At 46.4% G+C, this 26,784-nt stretch overlaps 1 protein-coding gene across 1 annotated transcript; it reads left to right on the top strand.

The window, feature by feature from the left end:
* On the top strand, nt 1-26,279 carry si:ch211-204c21.1 (disabled homolog 2). Its single transcript, XM_048244033.1, has 15 exons — nt 1-253; nt 11,616-11,848; nt 16,715-16,863; nt 17,354-17,452; nt 17,612-17,743; nt 18,058-18,141; nt 19,086-19,109; nt 19,236-19,280; nt 20,872-20,934; nt 22,484-23,167; nt 23,718-23,862; nt 24,604-25,137; nt 25,487-25,572; nt 25,893-25,998; nt 26,256-26,279. The coding sequence occupies exons 2-14, from the start codon at nt 11,758-11,760 to the stop codon at nt 25,959-25,961; spliced, it is 2,205 nt and encodes a 734-aa protein (XP_048099990.1). The 5' UTR covers nt 1-253; nt 11,616-11,757; the 3' UTR covers nt 25,962-25,998; nt 26,256-26,279.
* The last annotated feature ends 505 nt before the right edge of the window (nt 26,280-26,784 follow it).

Below are 26,784 nucleotides of genomic sequence, written 5' to 3'. Positions count from 1 at the left end.
TTTCAGCTATAACAGCAGTTTGTGGGGGAGTTACCGAGATTTAGACTGCAGTAACATCACGGCGCATTCCTGGGCAGTTCTTAGCCGCCAACATCTTATTAGAACCATATCTGAGGCCGGTTTCTTGACTTGATCCGTAATACAGGGAAACGCGTCGACAGTAGGTTACCCTAAATTGTCAGCCGCTCTGCTGGACTGGAGAGAGTATTTTGGAGTATGCCAAGTCTACATTCAGCTGCCTAGCTTGATATCGGTGAGTGTTCGCAATCTGTTCTCTTTTACTAATATCCTGCTGTGTCAGGGATACATCTGAAATCTTTTCGTAAATCGATCTTTCAGGTAGGTTAATTCTGTGTAGCCTTCAGTGTAGGAAAACTAATTCAACGCAATATACCATTAACGCACCATGTTGTGTCTCGTGTAGTCGACGGAACCCTACAATTAAAGGTTTTTACGTTTACGTCCTCTCTACCCTTCATTATCACTTGTAAGCTCATTAATTCTCCATCCACACTGCAAATGATACGCGTTATGGCCAAGCTGTGGGTTTCAAAAATAACGGAACGATTATTTTTGTATCGTCAGTATTGTGTTCATTAGGTATTTATCTCACATTGCTGAAGCTATTCATTGTGAGGAAGCATACCTGTTGTGCTATTTATTGTGTTTGATGTGTCGTGTCGTTTTTCAGTATGCTAACTTCAGCTAGGTGACCACATCGGATGCGCATTTTGGCATGTCCTTTCATTCTAACAGCATGACGTCTGAGATTTCACTTTTTGACTCAGGGAAAATACTGACGCCGACTCTGGTTAATGTCTGTGCAGACAGAATTAGCAAAGATGATTGATGTTAGCGGATCCTCTGCCAAAATCAGTGTACTGTAGTCTACTGCTTCTGTATACGAGGCCAGTGATTTGATAGGTCTATGTCAGAAACTGTCTGAGGTGTACAGGTAGGCCTATTATTTTGCAATGTGCAGTTATTATGTTTCAATATTGAGCATCTACATTATTCATTCACATGTTTTAAGAATGAGACCACTGCTTGACCGACTTGGCTTAGAAGTCCTCTGTAGGCCTACTGTAAGTCAAGGCTCTCTTTGACCTACATTCACGAATGTTTTGTACTTAACTACCTGCACTCACGCCCACCACTTTTCCATACATATTAGTTCTCCCATTTGACACTGAAAGACCACATAGAACCAGACAGGGCTGTCTTTCTCTGAAGAAGACCAAAGAACCTCTTTTGCCAACCCTCCGGCTTTCTATTTTGAAGTGGAGAAACCCTTAGATGTTTGATGGCAAAAAAAGTTAAGTGAAGAGATGTAACTGAAGAGGAATACTTCCATCTTTATAGAAGCCCTGGTTATGCTGTGGGTAGGTGCTTTTAGATTTTTTTTTAGTTTCCCACCCCAGTGTCGTCTGATGTGCACTTTGGACAAGGGGACTTAAATGGGGATCTTTCTGCAAGCACAATAGGTGACATTTGTGGATGGTGGTGAGGAGGGGAAGGGTGGTGCTGGGCAGAGGCTGTCTAAAGTGGATGTGTGCTTTCGCTGGTCCCTTTCTCCAGAAGTGCCACAGGTATGAGCTCAGTTCGAGGGAATGCAGAGCACCGCAGGAGACCGTGGTGACCGTGATGGCTGCCTGGTCTGTAAAATGAAAAGCAAATGACGCCTGTGTGCGTGAGTCTACATTTGTACATCTGTACGTGGGAGAAAGTCAGAAGGAATGAAAAGGGAAAAAAAGAGGGAGTGAGACTGAGATAGAAAGAAAGAAAGGGAGAAAAACCTCAGCTTTGTGAGTTGCTGGCAACACAGTTGACTGCATCCTCCCCTCTCTTTTTTCCTCCTCTCCAGTGCCCCCCTCCCCCCTCCCTCCCTGGCATTTTTAAATGAGGAAATGCCACTGCAAACTTATGCGTCTTCCCCTCCGCTCTGAACGGACCAGATAAGACCGAGGGGACACTTTCATCTTCCCAACTTGGTTGACACTCAGATGCTCTCCAGTCATAAAGCTGAACATTACAAGGGCTGATGGAATGGGGGTCTCTCTCTTTCTCTTTCTCTCTCTCGCTCTCTCTCTCTCTCTCTCTCTCTCTCTCTCTCTCTCTCTCTCTCTCTCTCTCTCTCTCTCTCTCTCTCTCTCTCTCTCTCTCTCTCTCTCTCTCTCTCTCTCTCTCTCTCTCTCTCTCTCTCTCTGGCATTTATGTGCCCCACAGATCCTGCCAGACATACACGCCTGTTCCAGACAAGGTGGACGCATTCCTACCCTAATACTTGTAGCTAAAGAAAGTATGGGTGCTCCGCCCTCTCGACTGCCTTTTTACGATGTTTCAGAGTGAATTTTTCATCTTGAAATGTTTCGAGGCGAGTCTGACTGTGTGTATAAGACACTTTTTTTCCTCCCTCTGGGTACAACGTGTGCAATTTTATTGGAAGCAGATGTTGGCACTCAAACCTATTTCCCTCCTCTCGTTGGGCTCTCTCTCTCTTACTCTCTCTTCTCCCTCAGTTTCTGTCTTCCTCTCTCTCTCTCTCTCTCTCTCTCTCTCTCTCTCTCTCTCTCTCTCTCTCTCTCTCTCTCTCTCTCTCTCTCTCTCTCTCTCTCTCTCTCTCTCTCTCTCTCTCTCTCTCTCTCTGCCCCTCACATCCTGTGTTCCACTGCCTGGTCCTGGCTTAAGCCACGTCTTGTCTGAAGCCATCCATCAGTGTGTGTTTAGATGTTCATTAAGATCAGGGGGGCTGACACTGACACTGACAGACGAGCCGCTGATAACGGCCACAAAGGCAGCTCGTTTTTCTCCACAAGACCAGACTACGCTGACTCAGTGGCACGGGTTCCCCTCTGCAGATGTTCCTCTTCTGTACGAGGGGATGTATTTTCTGTGTATATGGGGTATGCGTGTTGGGGGGGCTGTATATAGGTCAGCATTAGAAGTCATTTGTGAGTACTGCTGACTGGAGCTGACTGCACGGACCACATGCTGAGGTAAATGACCTTTGAACTGCATGTTTGTGTCCCACTTTCTCCACATACATGCCTGGATCAGTTTTTTTTTTTTAGTGGGAGTGGGGTGGTGAGTGGGATGGGTTGAAGCCAGATGTGTGACCATTTTTTCCCTACTTCAGGGCCATAAAGGACGTTGCCCCCTGACCCTGCCACTCCACAGAGGAAAGAAAAATAAAAGCAAGAATGGGCTTTTAAAAGGTCCAGGCTCACTTAATTTGGTTGGGGATGGAATGTTGTGAATGCAGCAACCTCCCCCTGTGTTTGAAGTTCTCCTGCTGTGGTTACCTGACTCTGGTAAAACTGATCTGAGCACAGTAAACATCTGGCCAGCTGAACCCACTCTTACCCTGCTAGTGTGTCGACGGGAAGTGGTAAATTTCGTCCACCCTCGCAGTCTTCCTGGAGTCTTACACCCTCATTGGGGTTGAGTGTGTCACTGGCCCATGTTATTGAGCCCCCTCTCCCCACCCCTTTCAAAGCAGTCTTCTCCTCCCCCCCGTAAAGAAAGTCATGAAGATATTTCTACCATCAGGAAGCAGCTGGAGATATTTTGCAGCTCATGCTTTTAGGCTGACTTCCATGATCACAGACTTCCTAAATCTTTTTGCTTATGATGGGGTCAGACTCTTTCTTCGTTAATATACGAGGAGTGGCCAGTTAGTAAATCTGCCAGAGGATTTGTGTAGGGGGGCCTGCGATGAATTCCCAACAGTGGATGGCATGACAGCTCTGTTGGGGTGAAAGTTGTAAAGAGGAGGCTAATGCTGGCCTGGGCCAGCGCATGCATGCCAGAGCATTCAGAGGATTTTACAGGCTTACCCGAGGAACCTGGAGGCCATTGCATTGAGAAACCCAATGAAGTACGTAAGAGGCTTGTTAATAGTTGTACACCAGACATTTTACTGTGGAGGCTTGTGTAAGACTATGACCGAAACACCTCTTAGACCACACATGATGAGGTAGGTAGAGGGTAACATGGTGGTGTTGCCCCACCTATCATTGGAAGTCTTACTGCCTGTATTTATCTTCAGACCTTGAACATCTGATAGTTTCCTGTCAAATTAGATGGTGTTAACCGTAATAGGGTAGAAGAACAAAGCATTATAATTATTTCAAGTAGATGGTCGCTATGTGTGTTTAAGGCTCACTAATTAAAAAATGATGAACATGCCCCCAGAGTGTAGCACTGTAGCTGCCTGGCTGTTGGCTGCAGCAGCTTGAGCTAGGTAGAACCGATTGTTTTTATTTTTATTCATCTAATAGTACTTGGTGACCTCAAGAAACAGAGATCTATGTGAAAAATTACCAGAATTCTCCTTTAAGAGGTTTTTTTTTTTTTGCTCTGTCTCAAATCAGGCTCTCACACACACACACACACACACACACACACACATACGCTCCACTGATTTTTCTGACTTCCAAGTTGCTTTGTGCCTTCATTTTGAGCTTTGGAAATATTCAGGCCTAGCAGCTAATTTCGACCCGCTAATTATTTCAGCCTTATTACATCAATTTACCATTGTGTATGGAAAAGTGTTTTTCCCCTGTCCGCTATGATTTCCTTGTTGCTGTGGCATCCAGGCTAGTTGTGACGCGGTACACTCAGATGGGAGAGCGTGAGATCCGGCTCGTCCTTATTTCTGCCATCATAACCATGTGCTTCCCTGGACAATTTGCGGGTTGTTTGCATAAAGCCATTTGTCTATTGCCACGGATAGGCAACTCTGTGATGTGGATTGGGTCTCTCTCCCTCCCTCCTCCCTCCCTCTCTCTCTCTCTCTCTCTCTCTCTCTCTCTCTCTCTCTCTCTCTCTCTCTCTCCCTCCCCCTCTCTCTCTCTCTCTCTCTCCCTCTCCCCCTCTCTCTCTCTGTCTCCATCCCTCTCTCTCTCTCTGTGTACAGAGTTGTCTGTGGCTGTTTGATGAGGGGCTTCAGATGATGGATTGTGTGTTTGCTGTGTAAAGCGAGACAGTGGCTGCAGCGCAGACACAAGCTTGGGCGAACAGCACACACAGCTCTCAGCACCTGTCTGTCTCTCTGTGGCACCTGGGTGCCATGGCAACCCTGCCCCCGAAAGGGAAAAAAAGAAACGGATGACAGCCAAGGCCTGCTCTGCGAAAAGGAGATGAAATATCTTGAATCAAGGCAATACGCACATGGTTTTTGTCTGAAACAGGATATTTCCTCTTCGCCTGGCACAAACTATCTTACTGCCATATTACTGGCTACTGTGGCAAATCTGTAGCATAAGGAATTTAACTCCTTTCCTGTGCATAGCTGTAATTATAATTTGTCATTAAAATGTCATTGGATTGCTTGGCACTAGAATTGGCAGAATTGTAAGCGGTTTGATCAAAACTGAGAAGTTGAAATCTGCTTTGTCAGAAATCAGAATTTCTTATTACAAGCATATTGTCCTTTTCATATATATATATATATATTTCATATATATCTAACATATAATTGCAATCCACTGTTGCATTATGATTCTTACACTACAGTACCAAGGACTGTCATCTTTAGGAAGTTAATGAGCACTGTCTATATCATTTGGTAGGCATATTCATCTTGTCAACACCAAGTGGTTATGAACACAAATCCTACTGTGGTACTGCTGTAAATTCATTCTTGATCAATGTAATTTACAGTAGTTAAAAAAAAAAAAACGACCTCAAAGAAATTGCTGTATCCCACTGCTTCTCTTCCTCCAAATCCCACACATGAATATAGTCATGTCTCTAAATCTGATTGGCCCTTGTATATCTGTCGGGATGGCGAGATTAGCCTTTGGTGCTAGCCGCTGCGCTTCTTTACAGCTCCACGGACAAGTGTGAGAAGAAGGGCCGAGGGTGTGACTCCTCTATCTGTCTTTCATCGCCGCTGCCGCTCCTCGTCTGGCCTCTCTCACCCCCGCATGAACGGACACGCACTGTGATCTGGATTAAAGCAGTAGGAAGTGTCCATTATCATGTCCGCTGGCTGCCACACCGTGGCTCTTCATCTCCAGGCAGGCAGACTGTGCGCTCTGTTTCTCTGGCCTGGCTGTGGCGAGCGACTTGGCTCTGCAGAAAAGACTGCACTGTAATAAGACCTTAAGAGACCCCCCCCTCTTCTCCACCTTACACACATGTGTATATACACACACACACACACACACACACACACACACACACACACACACACACACACACACACACACACACACACACAGGAGATGGGAGGAGATTGTGTGAGTGATCCTTTATTTGGGACCTAAATCCTTGCAAATATCTCTGTCCCTCTTACAGACAAACAGGCAGACAACACTATATACACACATACACACACACACACACACACACACACACAATGCTCTCTATTGCTTTTCCATCCATCTCTCAGCCCTTCTCAAACACACAAAAACTCTTTCTGCCCCCTAGTTCTCCTTCTCTTTTCTGTCTGTCTCTCTGTCTGTCTGCCTGTCTGTTTGTTTCTCTCGGTGTGCTTCACTGGTGAGCAGGGGCCCCAGGTTTCCCACCAAGGGGAGTTCGTTTGCCTTTGATGTTGTTATTTACACGATCTTCATGGTCAGCGCTGGAGGACAGCGAGCGGAGCCAGGAGGAACTTGGCACAGGAAAGACCCTCTTCGCTCCCATTGTTCTCCCCCAACAGAGCCACTCGGAGAGGAGCTACGCTCAGGGACCCTTCCTCCGGAATTCTGCTTACATTGCACTCTAGTACTAAGTTATGGAAGAAGGGAGGGAAGGAGACCGAGAGAGAGAGAGACAGAGAGAGAGAGAGTGCAAGAGGTCCTGTCAGGCCAGGGGTGGTGTGCAAATATTTATGTTGTTTTATTTTTTTGTGTGTGTGTGTGTGTGTGTGCACACTGAGTTTTGGCTGGGTTTTCACAAGTTCTCTGAAAGTGCCTGGTGAGTCTTAAAGCTACAGGGGCCACTCTGTGGTTCATGTACAGATCGTAAGGAAGAGGTGATAAACCTGTCATCTTCTACACAATCCATGCATCTGTATAGCCAGTTGGTAACTTGACATTTCCGACCTTTCCGGCCACCCAACAGGAAAGACCCATTTTAAGACATTCAGTGTTCAGACACACTTATAGTTACTCGCATTGCTGTCCCTTTTTGTAACCAGAGAGTAACCATATTTCCTATGACTTGAAGCACAAAACATTGCAAACAAAAAAGTTAAAGACAGTTCCCTAAGCTCCGTTCCAGTCCAGAATCTCTGTGATGGGAGCCATTCTTCCTCACATACAGTAGGGACACCCGTAGGATTTGCAACAGTTACAGCTTGTGTTTCTGCAGTCAAGCCTGTAACGTCCATGGGAGGACTTACTGACTGACCCAGGAGCAGCATGTGCTATATTTCAGTCTGCTGATTTGTGCAGCCAGCCCTGAATTGAAGGGTTGTGCTTACTGTAAGTCCAAGATTTGTCTTCTTGTCCATTCTTGCCACGTCCTGTATATTCCAGGAATGTTGAAGCGGGTGGGGGGCTGCTGATACTGGAAGCGGGCATGGGCTAAATCTGACTTAGCCTATTTATCCTCTGCTTAGGACCAGTCATGTCTCAATGATGGATTGTTTAAATGCTGGTTTGGTTACCTGGAATGTGTTTTGCTCTGATTTGCTCTGATTTGCTCCAGACATTCTTGACTTAAATTTTTTTTTTTTTAAATTAAAGTCAGTTTCTTGTTACTCCTACCTTTGTGAAAGCTCACAAACACACCTAAGTGAGGGCCGGTATGTGCGGTTACGGTGACCACACTGACCCCCCACACTCTACTGCTACCCTTATACTCGGGGTCCAAGGTTGTTGTTTATTAAACTACTGTTTCCTGTTTACTATCAGACTGAGGTTTTGTCATGTTGAGGTTTGACTGGGAGCTTGTGATGCCTTATCAAAAGGTCACAAGGGTAATATGTACTTATGACCTGTAATGTACACATTATTTAGGAGAGACATTATTTGTACGCATATAAGGCATTGACACAAAGAAACATTCTCAAATGTTTCTCACATCTACTCAAATCTTCAAGTCTTTCTTGTAAGAAACCATTTCACAGTTCCAAAGAGTGTGTCCATGGAAGAGAGATGTATAGAGCCATTCCTACTGACAGTTTCTAAGACCTACTAAAAGAACAATGTCAGAGCATTTCTTGACCTGGCAGGAACCCAACCCACAGGTGCAATAAGGTAGAGTTCCTCAACTGCTCACCAAGGCATAGTTCGGACAATAAATAGACGTGCCAGTCTGACCAGAATGCGCAAGGAGCACAGTTTCCTCTTCTTCTCCTCCTCCTCCTCCACCTCCTCTGTCACCAGGGCAGCTTTGGTGGATCAGCTGTGTCAGACAGATTGATTTCCCCCCGGACTTCCAGTCAGAATGTGGAGCAGCAGAAGAATAGCTCACCCTGAGCATAAATATTCTGCACATCGCCCTTGCCTCTCACCCCCCCCCCCATCTCCCTTCCTGCCTGCCTCCCTCCCTCCATCTCTCTCTCCCTCTCTTGCCTATCTATTCTTTTTCTTTTCCTCACTCAGTCATTTTGTGTGCTATAAAAATAGCAATTTGTGATCTTTTTTGGGCAGGGTCACATGATTCTGAAGGGGGGGGTGTTGGCGCGCGTGAGGGCTTATTTCATGTGCGGGGGCGGCCCAGCGGCCTGGCTTTCGACTCTTTGCTGACCGGCGGCGCACAGCTGTTGCCACGAGAACGGGCAGCTGTTGTGATTCTTGGGGAGGTTGGGGGTGGGTCAGTTGCGGGGGGTGTTGGGGAGAGGGCTCCTGTAATAATAGAGGCCGCAGCAGGCTGGGCAGAGGCACACGTGCGCTTGGAGTGCTGTGAAGGTCGCGGGGTGGTCCTGGGGTCGCGAGTGCAGGCAGGAGTGCAAGCTGATTTAGAGGGGGATGAGAGAGGAAGTGTTAAAGTGTTAAAGTCAGGTAACCAACTGGTAGCAGCAACACTTTTAACTGGTTTACTTAGTTAGAACTCAGAGCCATACCTGTTTGGTTTTTACTTTGAGTCAGACATAGATTGAGCAAGTTGCTCATTACAAATGTCTGGTTAAGCACACATGCTTTCGAGTGCAGCCCCTTCCACACTGAAAACATTAGACATAGTTCACCACAGCTTTATTACACTTTATTACTGGGGATGGTTTTAGACCTCATCATTGTTAACTTTAGGAGACAGAGAAAGACTCTGCCTCCTTTTTTTATAACAAAGTTTAAGGCATGTTACTTTTTTTTACCTTACTTCTCTTTTCAAAATTAAATCATGTAATAATACACACACAGAGATTGATATCCCTTGAAACTTAAATTATAAGAGGTATTAAAATTAGACCAAATTAAGGGTATGATAGACAATATGGCTGTTGTACAGTCTTTGCTCTGACTGATATCTAGACTTTTTTACTTTATTTCATTTTACTGTAATTTAACTTTTGTATCACATGTTTTTTGTTGTTGTTTGTTATTATTGTAGTTTTTATATGATTGGGAACTGTGTGTGTGTGTGTCTTCAGGTTTAGAAGGGGATTTAAAGGGCAAAGATCTGGCTGTTTCCTCAATTAGCTTTTTGGAGCATAAGATTCCTCTTAACACATGCAAATACCAAAACTAAATTAGTCCCACACACACACACACACACACACACACACACACATACCAGTACACACATTGTCTCCCATACATGTGGGAGGGTCTAGTTTACCTTGATTTACGGTTTATTTTGACCTCAAGGAAAAAAAGTGGTGTTAATGAAGACCAACTCTAAGAGGGAGTAGTTCAAGGCTGAAATATTTTAGCTCTCAGGAAAATATTTTGCCTGTGCGCTGTAGGGCAAACCTCCTAAATATTTATCTTTGGGACGCAATTCAAGTTGCTTCTCTTCCCCAGATCGAAAACAAACAAGGGGAGGGGGGGTCAGACAGACAGATCAGGCTGTGGCGATGTCACAGGGACAGACATGACGTCAGCGATTTATGACAACAGCATGTGTCTGAGGACAACATGTCTAAATGTTAGCATTGGATTGCAACTAAATCATCAGTAAACAAAATACTGTGCTTTTTAAAGCCTGCCCACAACATTGCCTCCCTGATGAATGTTGCAATACACGTCTGGTTCCCACATCTGGACTAAAGCTCTATAGTGACGTCCAGCTTTAGAGGTCCTGATAAGAGAGTTGCTGGTTTGGGAGATTGGGGCCTTGAGGTTGTGATGTATTGTGCGCATGGCAGAGGCCCCATTGCTCTACATGCACCATGTGCCAGCTTATAGACCCTTTCAATCTGTTCCTGGAGGGTTTCCGGTTGAATCGTTCAAAACCAACATGGCTACTTTGAAATGAAAATGAATTGGACTACAAAATGTCGACTCTAAAACTTGTTTTTTAAATTTTTGTTTTTCCTCCAAGTTACCATTAGTTCAATGTTGTTTTCTGTTGCACCAGAAATGCCTTAGGAAAGGACCTTTTTGTTTATGCGGTTGAAATGGTCTATAAATGCACATAAGCATACATGTGCCCTTCACTGGGAAGGAAGAGTGAAAACTGGACTAACTCTGATCTTCTAATTTAGGAATGTTAGGTGACTGGGTGTGAGGGTGTGTAGAAAATGTGTTGTTGAGTGTGTGTGTGTAGACCTTCACAATGCTGTCCGCTCACTTGAAGCCAGGGCAGGATGTTTATACAGCTTCTGTTTTTAGCAGTGCCCCGTTTGATTCCTGTTACCGCCGTTGAGTCATTTGCCCTGTCCTGATGTAACATACAGTGGGTTGGAAATATGGAAGGCCCAGCATAGAAACCCGCCGTGTTGAACAAGAGTAATACGCCTATGCTCCTGTTCTGAACTCAACTGTTGGAGGATTTTTATATTCTGCAGTATTTTTTGAACCAGTAGTGTAATATGTCATTTTATTTTGGTTTGTTGTAGAAATGCTTTAAAGTCTTATCATAATGCCAGTGTCAACAACAAGATATTCTCCTCTGTCTCACCAAGAGCCTTAACATTTTAACCAGTTGAAGCTGAAACACTCTAAAGAGACTGGCAAAACTATAAAACCCATTACAAGCTGGGTGTTTTTAAAATATGAGCCGACATTTACTTTTAAGCGATGAAGACTTTTTCCATTGATGTACAACAATCCCATCATGGTCTATGCATTCTTAATCTTAACCTATGATTTTTGATCCAATATCTTTCTGTTGATTTTCATTGCCAAACAAGCTACTGAATTCCATTGATTTATTTTTTTTCTCTTCCACTCCCATTCCTCTTGCCCATCTCATCATTTCATTTCTCTTCAACACTTCTCACTACACACTCCACACCACACACTCCACACTCATCCTCCATTCTTGCATTTGTTCTCTTCTGCCCACTCACACCTACACTTTCTGTTCTGTATTCCTGCTCTATATCTCTCTATCTATCTCTCTATCTCTCTATCTATCTATCTATCTATCTATCTATCTATCTATCTATGTATCTATCTATCTATCTATCTCTCCTCCTTCCTCTTTCCTCCTAATTTGGTCTCTCTCTCTCTCTCTCTCTCTCTTTCTCTCTCTTTCTCTTTCTCTCTCTCCTGCAGGTGCCGTTGGGCTATGTGTCAGTGCTGAGTTTGGCTGTGGAAGGCCATCCGTGATCAGTTTCCCCGGTCCTCTTCCTCCTCCTCCTCCCTCCCAGTCCTCCTCTTCGTGGTGGTGCGGCGTAAGTCCTGGCCCCTGGTCGTCATGTCCGCTGACGTGGAGAGCAGCAGTGCACCGTCCCCAACGGAGCAGCAGCCACCCATCAAGACGCCCTCCAAGAAGGAGAAGAAGAAAGGTACGTGTGTTAAGAAGGGTGTGTGTTTGTGTGTGTGACTATTGGTGTGTGCACTGTGTAACAGTGTGCAAATGTTCGGTTTGTGGCAGAAAGTGACTGTGTGATTGGTTACATGATTGTGTGTGTGGCCTGTGGCCAATGGATGTGGGTGTTATCTCTCCCACATGAGAGTTATCTCTCGCACATACTCTGTGTGTGTGTGTGTGATACTGTCTCTAGACTCTGTGCAGTGGTATCAGGGAGCGTGTGGGCTGTGACGACGACGCCGCGCTTATTTCGGCGCAGTAGGGATTTCAGCGCATTTATTTTTAAACATGGCTTCTCTCTCCCATCACAGCCAGCAAACCCGTCGTCATGTTCTCAGCGCCGGCTCATCTCACGCTTTTACATTCTGCTGCTGGAACCAAAACCTCAGTCCACTCCGGCCTTCGCTTCATGTATCTGACACACACATAATGGGTTGAATGTTCCCCTGGTGTATTCCCATGGAATACTACACACACTAGTGCATATATCTGTGAGAGTGTGTGTGTGTGTGTGTGTGTGTGTGTGTGTGTGTGTGTGCGCCTGGGACAGTGGTTATACATACATCTTTTTAATGGGTAGTCTTCCTGGTGGATGACGCTTTTGTTCTTATGTTGGCTGCTCTTGTGTGTGGGGAGGTGCGTTGTGTGTTTTTTTGGAGTCCTTGTCAGGGGATAGCTATGAGTGAGTGTGGAGTCGAGTCAGCATGTCATTAGTGGGGAGGTGAAACGTGTCGGGGCAGGGAGGAGCAGGGCAGGAGCGCCGTGGAGTGGAGTGAGAGGAGACCTGCTGTTCCCCTCCACACCCCGGTCACCTCGGGAGAAGGCCCCAGAGGCCACGTCCCCTAGCTGAGCTGGGAAGCCACAGACAAAAAAAAGAGGCCACACTGGACCCGCAGACGCTTCTGCTTTGGAGAATTAAATTCCGATTTCCTCCCGCTGTGTATCACTCAGGATTCATCCCCTTACACTGCAGTACTTCAGATGAAAGAACACATTCAGTGCTCTGCATAGAAATGAACTTTTTTCTTACTGACTGTCAAAAGTTTTTTTCCTGAATGAGGGAGGGAGTTAGAGAAAATCTCATCTTTGTTTGGGGTGAGCCATTTGGTTTGTCGATAAGATCGATTTGCAACATCCCTTGCCTGGTTTTAAAAGATCACTTAGCAGTCAGTGTAAATATTATTCACATGAATGGAATTTGGTGGTTGGGCATTACATCAGAAAATGTGAGTAAATGTCATAAATTCTCCCTTATGAGGGAGCATATGAAAGTGTGCACATGTAATCTTGAACAGTGTGTGTGTGTGTTTGTACCTCTGTGCATATGTTGCCGTTTTCCGTCCCATTTAAGCAGCTGAGAAAACATTTTTTTTTGTAGTATTAAAACGGTCTCGAGCACACCAGGATTCTGAAAGCTGTAATCAGGGAGCCATTTGAAGAAAGGAGAAAAGCACAGTTTGGCTGTTAAAACTACAGAGGGTCTACCTGGGGAAAGAGTCAAGAATTCTTTTTTTTTTCCGTCAGAACTGAATAACTGCCTCTGAGGCAGTCAGAAGAGTCCCGTAAAAAAAATTCAAATTAAGCACCATTGGAGAAGCAAAACTGAACGAGGCCAGTTGACAATGTTCAAATGATCGCGGCTAGTGGGGAATGTTTTTCTCTTTCTTTTGATCACACATTTGTGGCCTGATACGTCTTATTGAACTATTCCAGTAAGTGCCTGACGTGTCCTGAGCCAGAGCTCGTGTATTTTTATTTTTTTTTTTTGGGGTGAGGTGGAGTTGAGGGGGGTCTTGATGTATGAGTTGGATGTATTTTTTTTTTTTTGACGTCGTACTACGCCATTTGACGTCTGCCCGAAGTAGAGGTCCGCTGTCCCCTGAACAGGTGGGGGGAAACGGGCTGTATCCAGCATTCCGGGGGCCTCCTTGACCCAATACTTCTCTGGATTTATTATGTTAAGCTGAGCCCAGTGCACAGTGGTATTGTTTGTCTTGCTGCGGCTCGCTCCGTACCAGCGCGGTTCCATTACGCCTGCTTCCCTGTCTCTGCACCGCCTTCCCAGCTGGGCCCGAGACACTCTGTTTATCATTCCCGCTCCTCGCTGGCACGGAAAGCGAAAGGTGCCGGCTCTCACGCGCTCTCGCTCCATGCGACCCCGACTGCGCCTCTGCTGACAGAGTGCATCTGGGGTTGGCCGACCGCAAGAACACACAACAGTGTGGAGAAAGGAGCCCGTGTGAAAAGGCTTTTGCAACAATACGCGGTTAGTCTTGTAGCCAGCGCAGCGCTAACGGAGGCAGCGCATTCTCACTGGACCGCCCTGGCACATCAAGGCAACCACTCAGTCTTTAAGAAAAGGAGGGGGAACAAAGAACTCTCATTTGGATCTCATGCGGTGACTGTAAACTGTGTCAATATATTTTATTGCCACTTTGACGTAATCTACAGTTAATCTCGAAAGGCGTCTGGTTACTCAGTGGATAAGAATTTGTTTCTCTGACTTGTGTCTCTGGGGGCTCATTTGTACCTGATTGGCTCTTTTAAGTGTCTGTCGTGTTCAGTGTCAACGCACACCTCATATCATATGCTTCCTAGGATGTCCGAGACGGCCCCAAGAATAGGACTCTCCTGAAGGAGCAGAGAGGTCAAGGGTCAAGCTGTTAAGGACATGCTGGCTGAGGTCATGCAGGCAACGCTTGGCACTGACTGGTTTATGATCTCATTCCCGGAGAGGCCAACTCTATTTTAATAGTCCACACTGAACAAATTGCCCTCTGATGGTCCAATTAGTCTCAAAACAAGTTAAATGTTTTTGTAGGAGGTAGAATGGTGCCCGAAGTCACACACTGCCTCTCCCACATTCCAGGCGAGAAAACACAAAGCAGACACTGTCCACTGTTCCAGCGGCCGGAGACATTAACACTTCCCAACAGAGTGAGTTAATTTGGTCTCCGCTAAGGATGCCCACAAGTCATAATGGTGTGAGACGCCGGTTGCTGTTTTGGTGCCTCGGCCGTTGTGTGCGTGTGTATGTGTGTTTGTTTGTTTGTTGTGGGGAGTGTTGGGGAGGTAACCAGGCAGTGGGGCTGTATTTTGAAGTGTGCGGCTCCGAGAGGTTGCAATTGTCTGCTGGTGCTCAAAGGGGAGTGGGGTGGCAGGGGAGTTGGGGGTGGGGTAAGTGAGGGTGAGTGGGTGGGGTGGTGTGGTCCAGCCTGTTCGGACTTGTGCATGCCGGGAATGTCAATGGCATCCCTCAGCCAGAGCAGGCCTGCAGTCCTGGGCTTCTGCCAGCCCCTCAGTACCAGCCCTATACACATTCTCTCCTCCTCCTCCTCCTCCTCTATCCAGCCTGGGCCCAGGGGATCACAGGGCCTGTGTCCGAGCAGGGAGCCCTGCCACACGGTCAGCTGAGCATGGCTGCTGCCAGCCTCCTGGAGCCGAGTGCTGAGAGAGAGAGCGAGAGAGACGGGGAGCGAGGGAGAAGGAGAGATAAGAAAGAGACAGACACAGGGGAGTGAAAATGTATACGTAGAGAGGGAGTGATGGAGGAAGAGATGGTGAATTCATAGAAACGGTTATGTTTGGCAAGAGGAAGCAGGGAAAAAAGTGTTGAAGAAGGGCAATGGCCTGACTCCCACCTACTTCAATATGGGGCCTTAATGTTCATGAGTGTTGATTCGTATGGGGGTGGAGTTGGTTCTTTTTTTTTTTCTTGTGGCACCATGCATCACTAAGTACCCCCACACACAGACACATACACACACACACACACACACACACACAGTGCCGGGTGGTGTAACTCAGTGACATTTTCAGTCATTGGGTAATTTCCCCCTGAACCGAACACCATGTGCTTGGTGTGTGTGTGTGTGTGTGGGAGGGGGGGCAGGAGGGCTAATACCCAGAGGTAGGCCAGTACTGTAAACCCATGGAGACTGAGGAGGCGAAGCCAGCCCTGCATGCTCCATGGCGGGAGTTCCTTATTTTGTTTTGTTTCAAGACTCAAGCCCACTCTTGTCCATCATCTCCTGGCTGCGTTTACAGCACTCTCCTCAGAGAGGGACTCCTATTTATATTTGTGTGTGTGCCTGAATACAATAACAGTGAGAACAGGGTTGGTAATGGACTGGTTTTGTTTTGGACTCTGTTGTTATTTTCTCCTCTCTGGAAAAAAGAGAGAGAGAAAAAAAATAGAGCATCAAATAATCATCTTGGTTGTTGCTATAGAAACGAACAGGAGAGGCTGTGGTGCGGAACATTAAGTTTAATGGTCAGCCTCGGAATTTACACCTTCATGGCCACCCTGAATCTCTGAACCCTCCAACTCACAGGACCGCTCTCCGAGAGCCTGTCTGGACTGAAGCTAAGCGCCTAAAAAGAATGCGTTGAGCGTCAAAACGAAGAATGCGTTTAAGTCCAGCTTTCCTGTTTCCCCCAGTGGATTTTAGCTGTCATATGCTGCACATTTCCTGTTTATCCACTGTAATGGACAGACTGTTATCCATGTTGGACTTTTAACTGACAGTGTTTGATTCGGTGAATTCATAAAACATGCAGCGGCTCATTGGGCTGACTGCTTTATGAGTCATAGATTTTTTTGGCCAGATTGAAAGTAACTGGGATGTGGAAAGAGTTGTCCAGGCCTTGTGTGTTATGTGTGGGGGGATCAGAGGAGGGCTGACTACCTCCAAGTGCCAAGTTTTCTTCTAGGAAACCAAGTGTTTGAGTTATTCAATTCTCTCTCTTTCTCTCTCTCTCTCTCCCTCCCCTTTCCTCCCTCTTTCTCTCTTTTCTTTCTTGTTCCCTCCCTCTTTCTCTTTCATGACTGTTTCTCCAGGTGTAGCCAGTCCAGAGAAGACGGATGAGTACTTGCTTGCCAGGTTCAAAGGGGATGGGGTGCGCTACAAGGCCAAGCTGATTGGTGTCGACGATGTACCTGAAGCCAGAGGGGACAAAATGAGTCAGGACTCCATGATGAAACTAAAGGTAGGTCAAAGGCTCTTACTGGGGCCTTCTCTTAGTACCTCCAAACATGGCAACCACTTGTTTACCAGATAACGATCAGACTAGGACAGCTCATGTTTTGCATGTGATGATGAAAGTTTTTGAACTAAAGTTAGTAGAGAGGGTGCTACACAGTGGTGGTGGTTGAGGTGGCCCCCACCCCCATTCAATGTATAACGTTTGGGTATGTAGATAGATATTAAAGTGCTATATAAATGCAATGTGTTTTTGTTGATCACTAATAGACACGAACAACTTACAACACAACACACTGAAAGTACTTTAACATGGTGTATAATGATCCCAGGTGAGGGCCTTGTCTGTACAGGAGTTGATTTACATATCCTTTGAGGAAAGAGCACTTTCACATACAAGCGCATATTAAATAAACATGGCCCAAGTCCTTTTGAATGGTGTGGTATGTGTGAACCGTAGAGTGATGGGTGTTTGTCCTCTGCCCCGCTGTGGACAGGGTAAGGCAGCAGCGGCCCGCTCCCAGGGCAAACACAAGCAGCGGGTGTGGGTCAACATCTCCCTGGCGGGCATCACCATCACTGACGAGAAGACCGGGGTAAGGAAGCTCTCCGTCTCGCTTTGTCCACACCTCTGTCACCTTAAGTGTGTGTGTGTGTGTGTGTGTCTGTCTGTCTGTGTGTGTGTGTGTGTCAGAATGATGTCTTTTAAATGGAGCGATGATATTAAGTTGACCTTGTTTGTGTGTTCTCCCCAGGCGGCTGTGTTGGAGCATGCGGTCAATAAGATCTCCTTCATCGCGCGGGATGTGACGGACAACCGGGCCTTTGGATATGTGTGCGGTGCCGAGGGCCAGCATCAGTTCTTTGCCCTTAAAACAGCTCAGCAGGTCAGAATACTGTTGGTTTGCCTCTGGGGGATTCTTTTTTTAAGACCACTTTAACTAGCACTCATTTTACACAGTCATTTTCTACCCAAGGAAGATCTACAACTGTAAAATATGCAAGAACAGGCCATTTTTTATTTCCACATATTTCATAAGGCTTCATACAGACTTTACTTGCTCTACTGTAAATCTTGCTTATTTGCCCTTCTGCCTTTTTGTCCATTTTTCTGCCCTTATTGACTGAATTGCCGTGCCAATGAAGGCCCCATCTTATCCCACTCCTCCTTAGCACACTGATGGTTTCTGTGCTTCCCCAGGCGGAACCTCTTGTTATTGACTTAAAGGACCTCTTCCAGCTAATCTTCAACATGAAGAAAAAAGAAGCAGAAGGCTCAAAAAAGGTGAGGATTATCTTGGTGAAACCACATCCATAGTGAGAGAGGCTTTCTGCTAACAACTGTGTCTGTGTGTGGGGGTGTGTGTGTGTGGGAGGGGTGGGGGTGTTTGTGAGTGTATTTCCAAATGAATGGAGTGTGGGTGGGAAACCATTTTGTTTCAGTGAGAGACACAGAGAGAGAGAGAGACACCTGAGGAGGGAGAGGGGTGAGAGAGAGAGAGAGACCAGAGAGAGAGAGACACAGTGAGTGAATTTCCAAGAGAGAGACCACAGGAGAGAGAGAGACACCTGTGTAGAGAGAGACTTTTAGTCACAGGTCAAGAAAGTTTACCCAAAACCATTTTGGAGAGAGAGACAGAGAGAGAGAGAGAGAGAGAGAGAGAGAGAAAGAGACAGAGACAGAGAGGAGAGAGAGAGACAGACAGAGAGACGGAGAGAGAGAGATGGGCGAAAAGTGTCTGCCTGTGTGTATGTGTCTGTCTGCCTGTGTGTGTGTGTGTGTGTGTGTGTGTCTGGGCTGAATTTGTCCCATGCACACCTGATTAATGGGTATGTGCTGGAAGCAGCAGCTCTCATCAGATTGAGTTAATTATGGTTTGGAGCGCAGCGTCCCCCTCGTGCTCGGCCACAGCCCCTGCTTGGGGACATCCCTCTCTCAGCCTCTCTGAGGTGGTTGTCTGCCAGGCCTGTAATGCACTGCAATTAGATCTTATAAACACTGTCACCAAAGGTGAGCCGCCTCCAGTGTCTGTTTATGTGCTATTATGTCAAACACACACACACACACACACACACACACTGTAATTTAGTGTAAAGATCTAGAGTCTCATCACTTCTCATGAAGCACAGAGAGCCAGCCGGAGTGTGTATTCGTTCCAAAGATCCATGTGACGCACTGCTGAGATTTTTGATTATGAAATCTGTTTTAATAAAAATTATTTTTTACAGGATGAAACAAATAAGGTAGTGGAGGTGTGTATGAATTATTTTCACTGTTATTACAATCAGTTAAAAATGAATACATTATAATTTCTCAGTGGAAACAAATTGCATTAAGTGGCTGACTAATCTGACATATTGCCTTGTATGCTTTCTCAGAATGGCACTGACTCAACTAATGGCAACCAAGGTGACAAGTTGAAGGTAGGCGTCTCACTGTTCATGTATTATTTCAGTTAAACACAGGAAAGGTTCCTTGTGCTATTTTGACTGGAGACTTTCCACAGTGGCCAATCAATAACCAAGAAATTTCAATACTATGCAATATGATGTCGGTTACCACAGCCATGCATAGTTGGCTCAAGACCGCCTCAATGTGCGCCACAGGCTGTGCCCAGGTTCTCCTTCATAGTGTAGCACGGGCTGCCTGTAACCAACAACTGTTAAGCACAACAACCTGCTTGGCCAACCAAAGAGCCTTAGCAACCAGAAACAACATCACCAACAAAGCAGCCTTCGTTTCATTTCACTGGGGTGGGGAGAACATGGAGGGAGAACCAGCAGGGAGAAAATCAGAACATGTATTGCTATATGCTGCACATAGAACGGACAGCTGTGGAGGGGGGGATTCTGACCAATCAGAAATAAAAACATTGATGTGTGATGAACATGCCGTCTCTCCCTACCCTGCGTGCAACTGTGTGTCAGCAGTCCAGTCAGCTCCAAACAGGTCAGGGTCATTGAGATTCAGCACTGTGAAACTACACTTTAACAACTCCAAGCTGGGAGGTCAGTCTTTGTTGGCCCAAGTCACAGGTTAGGTCATGCCAAACAATTCAGATGGACAGACAGAATGTTTAAAACCTAAAGCCTCCAAAGTTCTCACTGTATCAGTGGTTCGAGGTTTGCAACAGTACGTTTAAGCCAGGTGGCACTGCAGATATTGTGTAATGCTGTCACACTCACCATGTGTACACATACCCTCGTCACCAACACAGTTTCAGTTGTGTTGTTGCCCTTTGAGTTCAGCTTCAGCACTGTTTAGTACCCTACAGTGCCCTCTAGTGTTTGAAAAATGAGTTTTACATTTGCAGTTTAATGCTTAGATAGATACAGTAGATAGATAGACTAGATACCGGTGTGTATGAGGTCTGTTTCCTTGGTGTGGATTTGGGTGTCGCGTTGGTTGTGTGACCCACAGTGATTTTGGCCACTGCTGTGTCAGCGACTTCTCCCGTCCCCACCCTGGGGGCAGAGTAATGAGGTTAGCAGACAGGAAGTGAGCGAGACGAGTCGCATACCGTCTGCAGCCACCGGCCATGTCGCCACTCCAACGCTACAGCCAAGCCCCCCGCCGACTTTGTCCTACTGCTGCACTACACACCAGCACAGAGGGTTCTCTCTCTCTCTCTCTCTCTCTCTCTCTCTCTCTCTCTCGCTCTCTGTGTCCCTTTCTTTCTTTCTGTCTGTCTGTCTTTCTCTCTGTTTTGCATGCTTTCTCCCTTTCAGATGGCAAACTGAGAGAAAACAGAATATGTGATGACAAAACTCATGAGAAAGACATTACATTCCACATCAATAATAACAGAATTAATCTTTGGCAGAGCTATAGGGGTTAGGAATGCTTGTAAAACTATTTGATGTTAAAGCTCTGACATCTCTCTCTCTCTCTCTCTCTCTCTCTCTCTCTCTCTCTCTCTCTCTCTCTCTCTCTCTCTCTCTCTCTCTCTCTCTCTCTCTCTCTCTCTCTCTCTCTCTCTCTCTCTCTCTCTCTCTCTCTCTCTCTCTCTCTCAGGGCATGGAACAACTGGACTTGTTTGGAGACATGTCAACCCCACCAGATTTGCATTCCCCTTCAGTGAGTCCTGTTGCCAAGTATAAGAGTACAGTCTGAAGACACACACTAAGACACGCACATACACACACACACACAGAGAGAGAGAGTTTATGCTAGTCTGATTCAGATGAATGTGTGTTCTACAGCAAGCGTTAGCTCAGGTCACCGTGACAAATTACTACCTCTGTATAAGTGTCCTTAGCTGACCCATGATAACATAACACCAACATAACAGGTGTGTGTGTGTGTGTGTGTGTGTGTGTGGCAGGGTGATAATGCTTCCGCTAACCAGGGTCAAGCTAAACCTCCCACTGCAGTTAACAAGGCGCTGATGGAGCTAGAGATTTAGCTGTAGTTGTGGCTGGTCGGGGGATTACGGTTTGACGCTTGTTAACGCAAGCGGCCCATGCCTGTGTTATGTGTGTGTGTGTATGTGTGCATCTGTTGTGTCTGCGCCCGAGCCAAAGCCATCTAGTCTGGGCCTGGCTCAAGGAAATGAGGTCTAGGGGAGTAACAGAGTTGGACAGACGCCAACAAACTATGAGGCAACATTCAGTGGAGGCTGCTGGGGACATAAGAGAACCCCTCCCCTCCGCTGTGACTTTGTAGTCTAATAAGGGCCGATGCAGAACATGGACTGTAAAGGGACTGTGTCTTAGAATATCCTGTTTTCTACTAACTGACATGAAAAAAATGTGGCAGAACAGACCCTGTTGCTTTACCCTTGGATTACCAAGTCAAATGTTTTGCCTCCACACTGTATTTTTCAGTATCTCAAAAGGATAAAGTAGTCGTGGTCTGTATTTGTATTGATAAGTGCTGAACAGTAGCCTAGTCAGTGCGCTAAGTTCTTCATGAAAACCACAACGTGCATCAGTGTTTGTAGACAAAGAGATGTCTGATTTTGTTGCGTTGAAATGGTTTTGTAATCCTGTTATTCTACCTCTCCCCTGCTTTGAATGGCAATGACTGAGCAATCACGCCCAGGTAAACTAACTGACAAACAAGTGCAATCATCCATCAGTGCGTGTACTGTGGGCACATCCTCTGTTCAAATCAGTCATGACTGCATCCTGTATTTGGACTGCTGTGGACCTCATCACCCATCAGCAAACTACATGTATCAGACTTCAGACATAATATCCACCAGAGCTTTGCGACATCATTGCATGTGACATGCCATTCCTGTGCATCATGTGGGTAGCTTATTGTAAGCCTATGAGGAGGGAGAGAATCCAACTAATTTATCTTTCTCCCTCCCTCAATGTCACCTTCCCCCCATCCTCTTTTCCCTTCCTTCCTCTCTTTGTTGTTCTCCCTTTCTCACTTCTTCGTCCTCTCTCTCTCACTTTTCCTTTTTACCGTTTAACTCATTTTTTTTCTTATAATATCTCCCCTTCATTTCCTCTGTTTTCTTCATGCGCTCCCTCTTCTTCCATTCCCTTCCTTCCCTCCATCCCTCTCTCTCTCTCTCTCTCTCTCTCTCTCTCTCTCTCTCTCTCTCTCTCTCTCTCTCTCTCTCTCCCTCCCTCCCATCTGTCCCTGCACCCCCTTTCTCTCCCCACTACAGGAGCCGCAGGACATCCTGCTGTTGGATCTGTCCACTGAGATTGACAGCAACCAAAACTGCGTGAAGGGCAACCCCTTCACGGCATCCTCCTCTTGCTCTGTCCTCAGGCCCCCGCCCAGCCTCTCGCCTGAGAACCCCTTCTCCTCGCAGCTCAGCTTCTTCCCCACCCCCAGCCCGGACCCCTTCAGCGACGATCCCTTCTCCCAGAACGGCCAGCGCGCCGTCTCCTTGTCCTCCTCCTCCTCCTCTTCGTCGTCGTGCTCCTCCTCCTCCGCCGCAGCACCGCGCCCCTCCTCGGCCACCTTCTTCAACGGCACCGGCGGCAAGAACGGCGACTCGGACTACCTGGCCCAGCAGTTCGACCAGATCTCCCACCGCACAGCCGTCCAGACCCCCCTGAGCAACGGGCAGTGGCCGCTGGACAGCAGGGCAGGGACGGAGGCTGGCGCCTGGACCCAGGTGGCGAGCCACCCCATCCCCGTGCCAGAGCAGAACGGTCACCACGCCATGGCCGTCCCGAACCCTTTCGTGGAGGCGGCCGACCGGGGGCAGCCCGTGCAGAACGGGGTCAAAGCTGAGCCCGCCGCCGCAGTCGCCATCAACACCGCTCAAGCCAAGGACTCGGTCATCATCAGCCCTCCTCCGTTGAATGCCAAGGGTGGACGGGGGAGGAGGAGTGTGAAGGTGAGAGAGAGCGGGAGCGGATCTGAGTCTCTGTTTGTTATTTATGTTTTAATGGACGACATACTGTGGGGCTCTGTCCGGTTTAAGCTAGATGCAAATACTCTATACGTTGTTTCAGATGAGCTCCTCTCCGTATGTTGTCGAAAATGTCTGTCTGTCTCTGTCTAGCATGAAATGAGGGCATTATTGAAGTCTGCTGATGTGAGCTTGACCTCCATCTGGTCAGCGTCCCCTAACATTCTTCTTTCTGAAATCACTGTGCTCAGTCATGCTTTGCTAATGCATTTTGTCTCTCACTTTACTGCTTCAGTGATTTATCTCCTAAAGGTAAGGCTTGGTTTGACAGGGGCTCTGCTCGACTTCTTCATTACGCTAGCTCTCTCTCGCTCTATCAGGAAAATATTAATAATGTCACTTATTTACATTTTGATGTTTACAAAACATGCATTTGTGGCAAATCCAGTAGTTATTTTCATATTTTAATCTTCATATACAGTGTATATGTATATATACATGAATTCTCATATATCTGTTTTTGTTTCATGGGTAGTCTCCTACAAATGAAAAATCTGGTACAGACCCATTTGCATCACCCAGTCACACAGAGGTGCCATCTCCGCCTCAGCCAGAAGTGATTCCTGCTACCCTCTTCAGCAAGAGTCCAGTGAGCACCTCGGACACTATGGCTGCTCTTGGTGAGGCTCCGACACTTTCAGACTCGCAGTCTAATTGATATAGAACAACGGTCATAGTGGAAGTAAAACAATACTTATATATCGTAACACCCCCAATTATCACCACTTTTGTTCAGAAATTCTAAAACAACGATGTTTTTTAACACTTCAAAATAACATTTACTAAATGAACCTTACATTTTTCAGTAGCCATAGATGTGTAGATTTGAACAAAATCTGGTTTGGTTCTTAACGGGAGCATTTACTGCCTGAAATATCCGATTTTGTTTACCACGCTCAGAGTTATAGTGCTGGCCTGATGGGTCGCCTATTTACACCGTTTCAACGGCACATGAGCGCTTAGACCGAGAATTTCTCGTCATGAAATTAAAATTCCACTGGAGCTCCAAGCGGTTGTGTACACGCAGCCTTACAACACTGTTTACAGCTCTTGAAGTCACGGTAAAATGTCATTTTTTGGTACATAGCTAATTTAGATACACCTATGGTGTGGGTGGTTGCGTGTCTTTAGGAGTCCGCTGTCTTGGTTTGTATAGAAATGGATATTAAGTGACACATACACGCAAGACGGTGGAAATACGGGACCGACGGTAATAGGGGGAGTTCCGATAGTCATAAGTCACCTAAGACCTAATAATGTTGTCAATAGCTGTCAATTGACTAAATCCAGTGAAAAGTCAATAGGTTGATCACATGAAGATACTTGATTTGGGCATTTCTTTTTCTCTTTCTCCTTCACAGGAGGGTTGACTCTCGGTCCTCCTCCTCCAGCTCCGGTTCCAAGCTCAGCTCCCTGGAGCCAACCTCTGTCCACCATCTTCCCACCAGCTGGCCCCGCTGTGCCACAGCTTCTCCCCAACAGCCCCTTCACCCAGCCTGCCACCTTCCCCCCCGCCCCAGCCCCCGCACCCGCCTGGGGGGCTGCTCCAGCAGCCTTCGGCTCGGCCTTCCCCCTTGCAAGCAGCCCTCCATCCTGGGTCCAGCCCAGCGCCCCCGTCTCCAATGGGTCTTGGGCCCAGCCTGCCCCGGTGGGGAACCCCTTCCAGTCCTCCGTGTTCCCCATGCCCTCCTCGGGCTTAGGGGGACTGGGCAGTGGGCCGCCCACCTCCAGCCCCCCGCCCCCTGAGGTACCACCGCGGGCAGCGCCCAAGGTGGACAGCAAAGCCTTCCTGGATTTGGACCCTCTCGGGGACAAAGTCAACAGAGACGTGCCCGTGAAGGACATGTTCAAGGACTTCCAGATGGCCAAGCCTCCTGCCGTTCCTGCTAGGAAGGGTGAGGGGGGAACTTTTAAGTTTAGTGCTTCTTCTGCAGAAGGGCTAGTGTGTGGAGCCCTCACCACACTAACACAAGATGTCATTAACCTGCCTTGTAAACTATTGGATTCATTCATAAATTAAAGATTTAAATTATTTTGTTATTGTTCACTGTGCATGTTATGAGGTTGCACATATTTTTGTTTTGGTTATTACTTTCAAATCTATTAGAGTAAGATTTTGGTTATTACTTTCAAATCTATTAGAGTAACTTTGCACATATTCCTGGATTTGGGTTATTACTTTCAAATCTATTAGAGTAATTTCATTTGATGAATTCAATGTGTTTCTTATATTTCTTATGACAGAGCCGATGAAAGCCCAGACCATAGGTCAGGCCCCTTTTGACAATCCCTTTGGAGCTGGTCTCTTCGGATCCTCTGCACCCATAACGGTGAGTACAGAACAGTGTGCTCTCTGTTTGACATTTCTTTGCTTATGCAGAAGCCTGAGAAGGTCACAGAATATTCCATGTTTGTGTCTAATTGTAGTTCAGTGTTGCCACATTACAAGAGGAAAATCTAAGACGTTTTGTATGATTTGGTTAGCCGATCTAGATATTGGTCTAGCTCGTGGTAGGGAGACGGCTATAAATTGAGACTGTGTGTGACTCGACAAATTTAACAGTACACAGAGTGATGTTGAATGCCACGGTATGGCTCACTGTGTTCCCCATTTGCCAGTGACTAACATTTCCCCCTCTGATATTGTTAGAGTGCACCGGCCATCAAGTCTGGAGGGCCAGACGCCTTTAGAGACCCCTTTGGAAATCCCTTTGCATGACCAGCACCTGAACTCCGGTCAACTGAGCCCAAGTACTGTAAGTACAGACAGGAAACTGTACCTTTTATAGATATTGCATACATGTATGTATCAGCACATTGCTTCAGTGTTATAGCATACGTACATCTCTTGCTTATCAACTGCAACATTTAATGAAATTAACTTTTGTAGTCTTCCTTATAAACAAACCCCTCCATAGCTGCAAATAATGTACCATCAATCTGCTGTGTAGTAACACCTGGTGATACAAACCTATTGACACTGCTGGTGTTTTTATATTTACGATTCCTGTAGGTGCTCCCCCCTTTAGAGGCCCCCAGCACCACCTATTCACACACACACCCCCCCCCCCCCCATGCTGTCCATCTCCCCCTGGCAGAGGCTCCAGCATGCATTCACAGAGATCTGGTGGACTAGCACTGTGCCTGGGGATAGCATGGCCAAAAAAGAACTCCGGAAAAAAAGAAAGAAAGAAAGTGCAGTACCTGAGACCGTGATCGTTATCAAAGGAACTTTTCGGGTATGGAATTCAACTGCCACTAGCCATAGTATGAAGCACAAACCCAAGATGGAGATGGGAAATCGTTTGTTCAGGAGGACTTGTGTAGAATCATGTTCCAGTATTCAATGTATTGTGAAAGATTTTTTTTTTTTTCTAAAATAACTTTTGAAATGCAGTATTATTTTTACTTGTTTTTCTCAGCAAGTCTTCTATCAATTACATGTATCTTTAGCTTAAGCCTTTGAGTGATTCTGGAAATTTCTTGAGTAACATTGTAAGTCTGTGTGAAGAAAAACCATGATGTCAACACAAAGCGCATTA

The sequence above is a fragment of the Alosa alosa genome, chromosome 5, assembly GCF_017589495.1.
Source record: "Alosa alosa isolate M-15738 ecotype Scorff River chromosome 5, AALO_Geno_1.1, whole genome shotgun sequence".
Taxonomy (NCBI): domain Eukaryota; kingdom Metazoa; phylum Chordata; class Actinopteri; order Clupeiformes; family Clupeidae; genus Alosa; species Alosa alosa.
The sequence above is the reverse complement of the archived record's forward strand: the minus strand, read 5'-3'. Positions and strand labels throughout refer to the sequence as shown.

Bases quoted from the DNA above. Each gene is read 5' to 3' on its own strand.
- si:ch211-204c21.1 (XM_048244033.1), top strand. From the start codon at position 11,758: ATGTCCGCTGACGTGGAGAGCAGCAGTGCACCGTCCCCAACGGAGCAG. The intron at 18,142-19,085 runs GTGAGGATTATC...TATTTTTTACAG, and splicing joins AAGCAGAAGGCTCAAAAAAG to GATGAAACAAATAAGGTAGT. The intron at 23,168-23,717 runs GTGAGAGAGAGC...TTTCATGGGTAG, and splicing joins GGGGGAGGAGGAGTGTGAAG to TCTCCTACAAATGAAAAATC.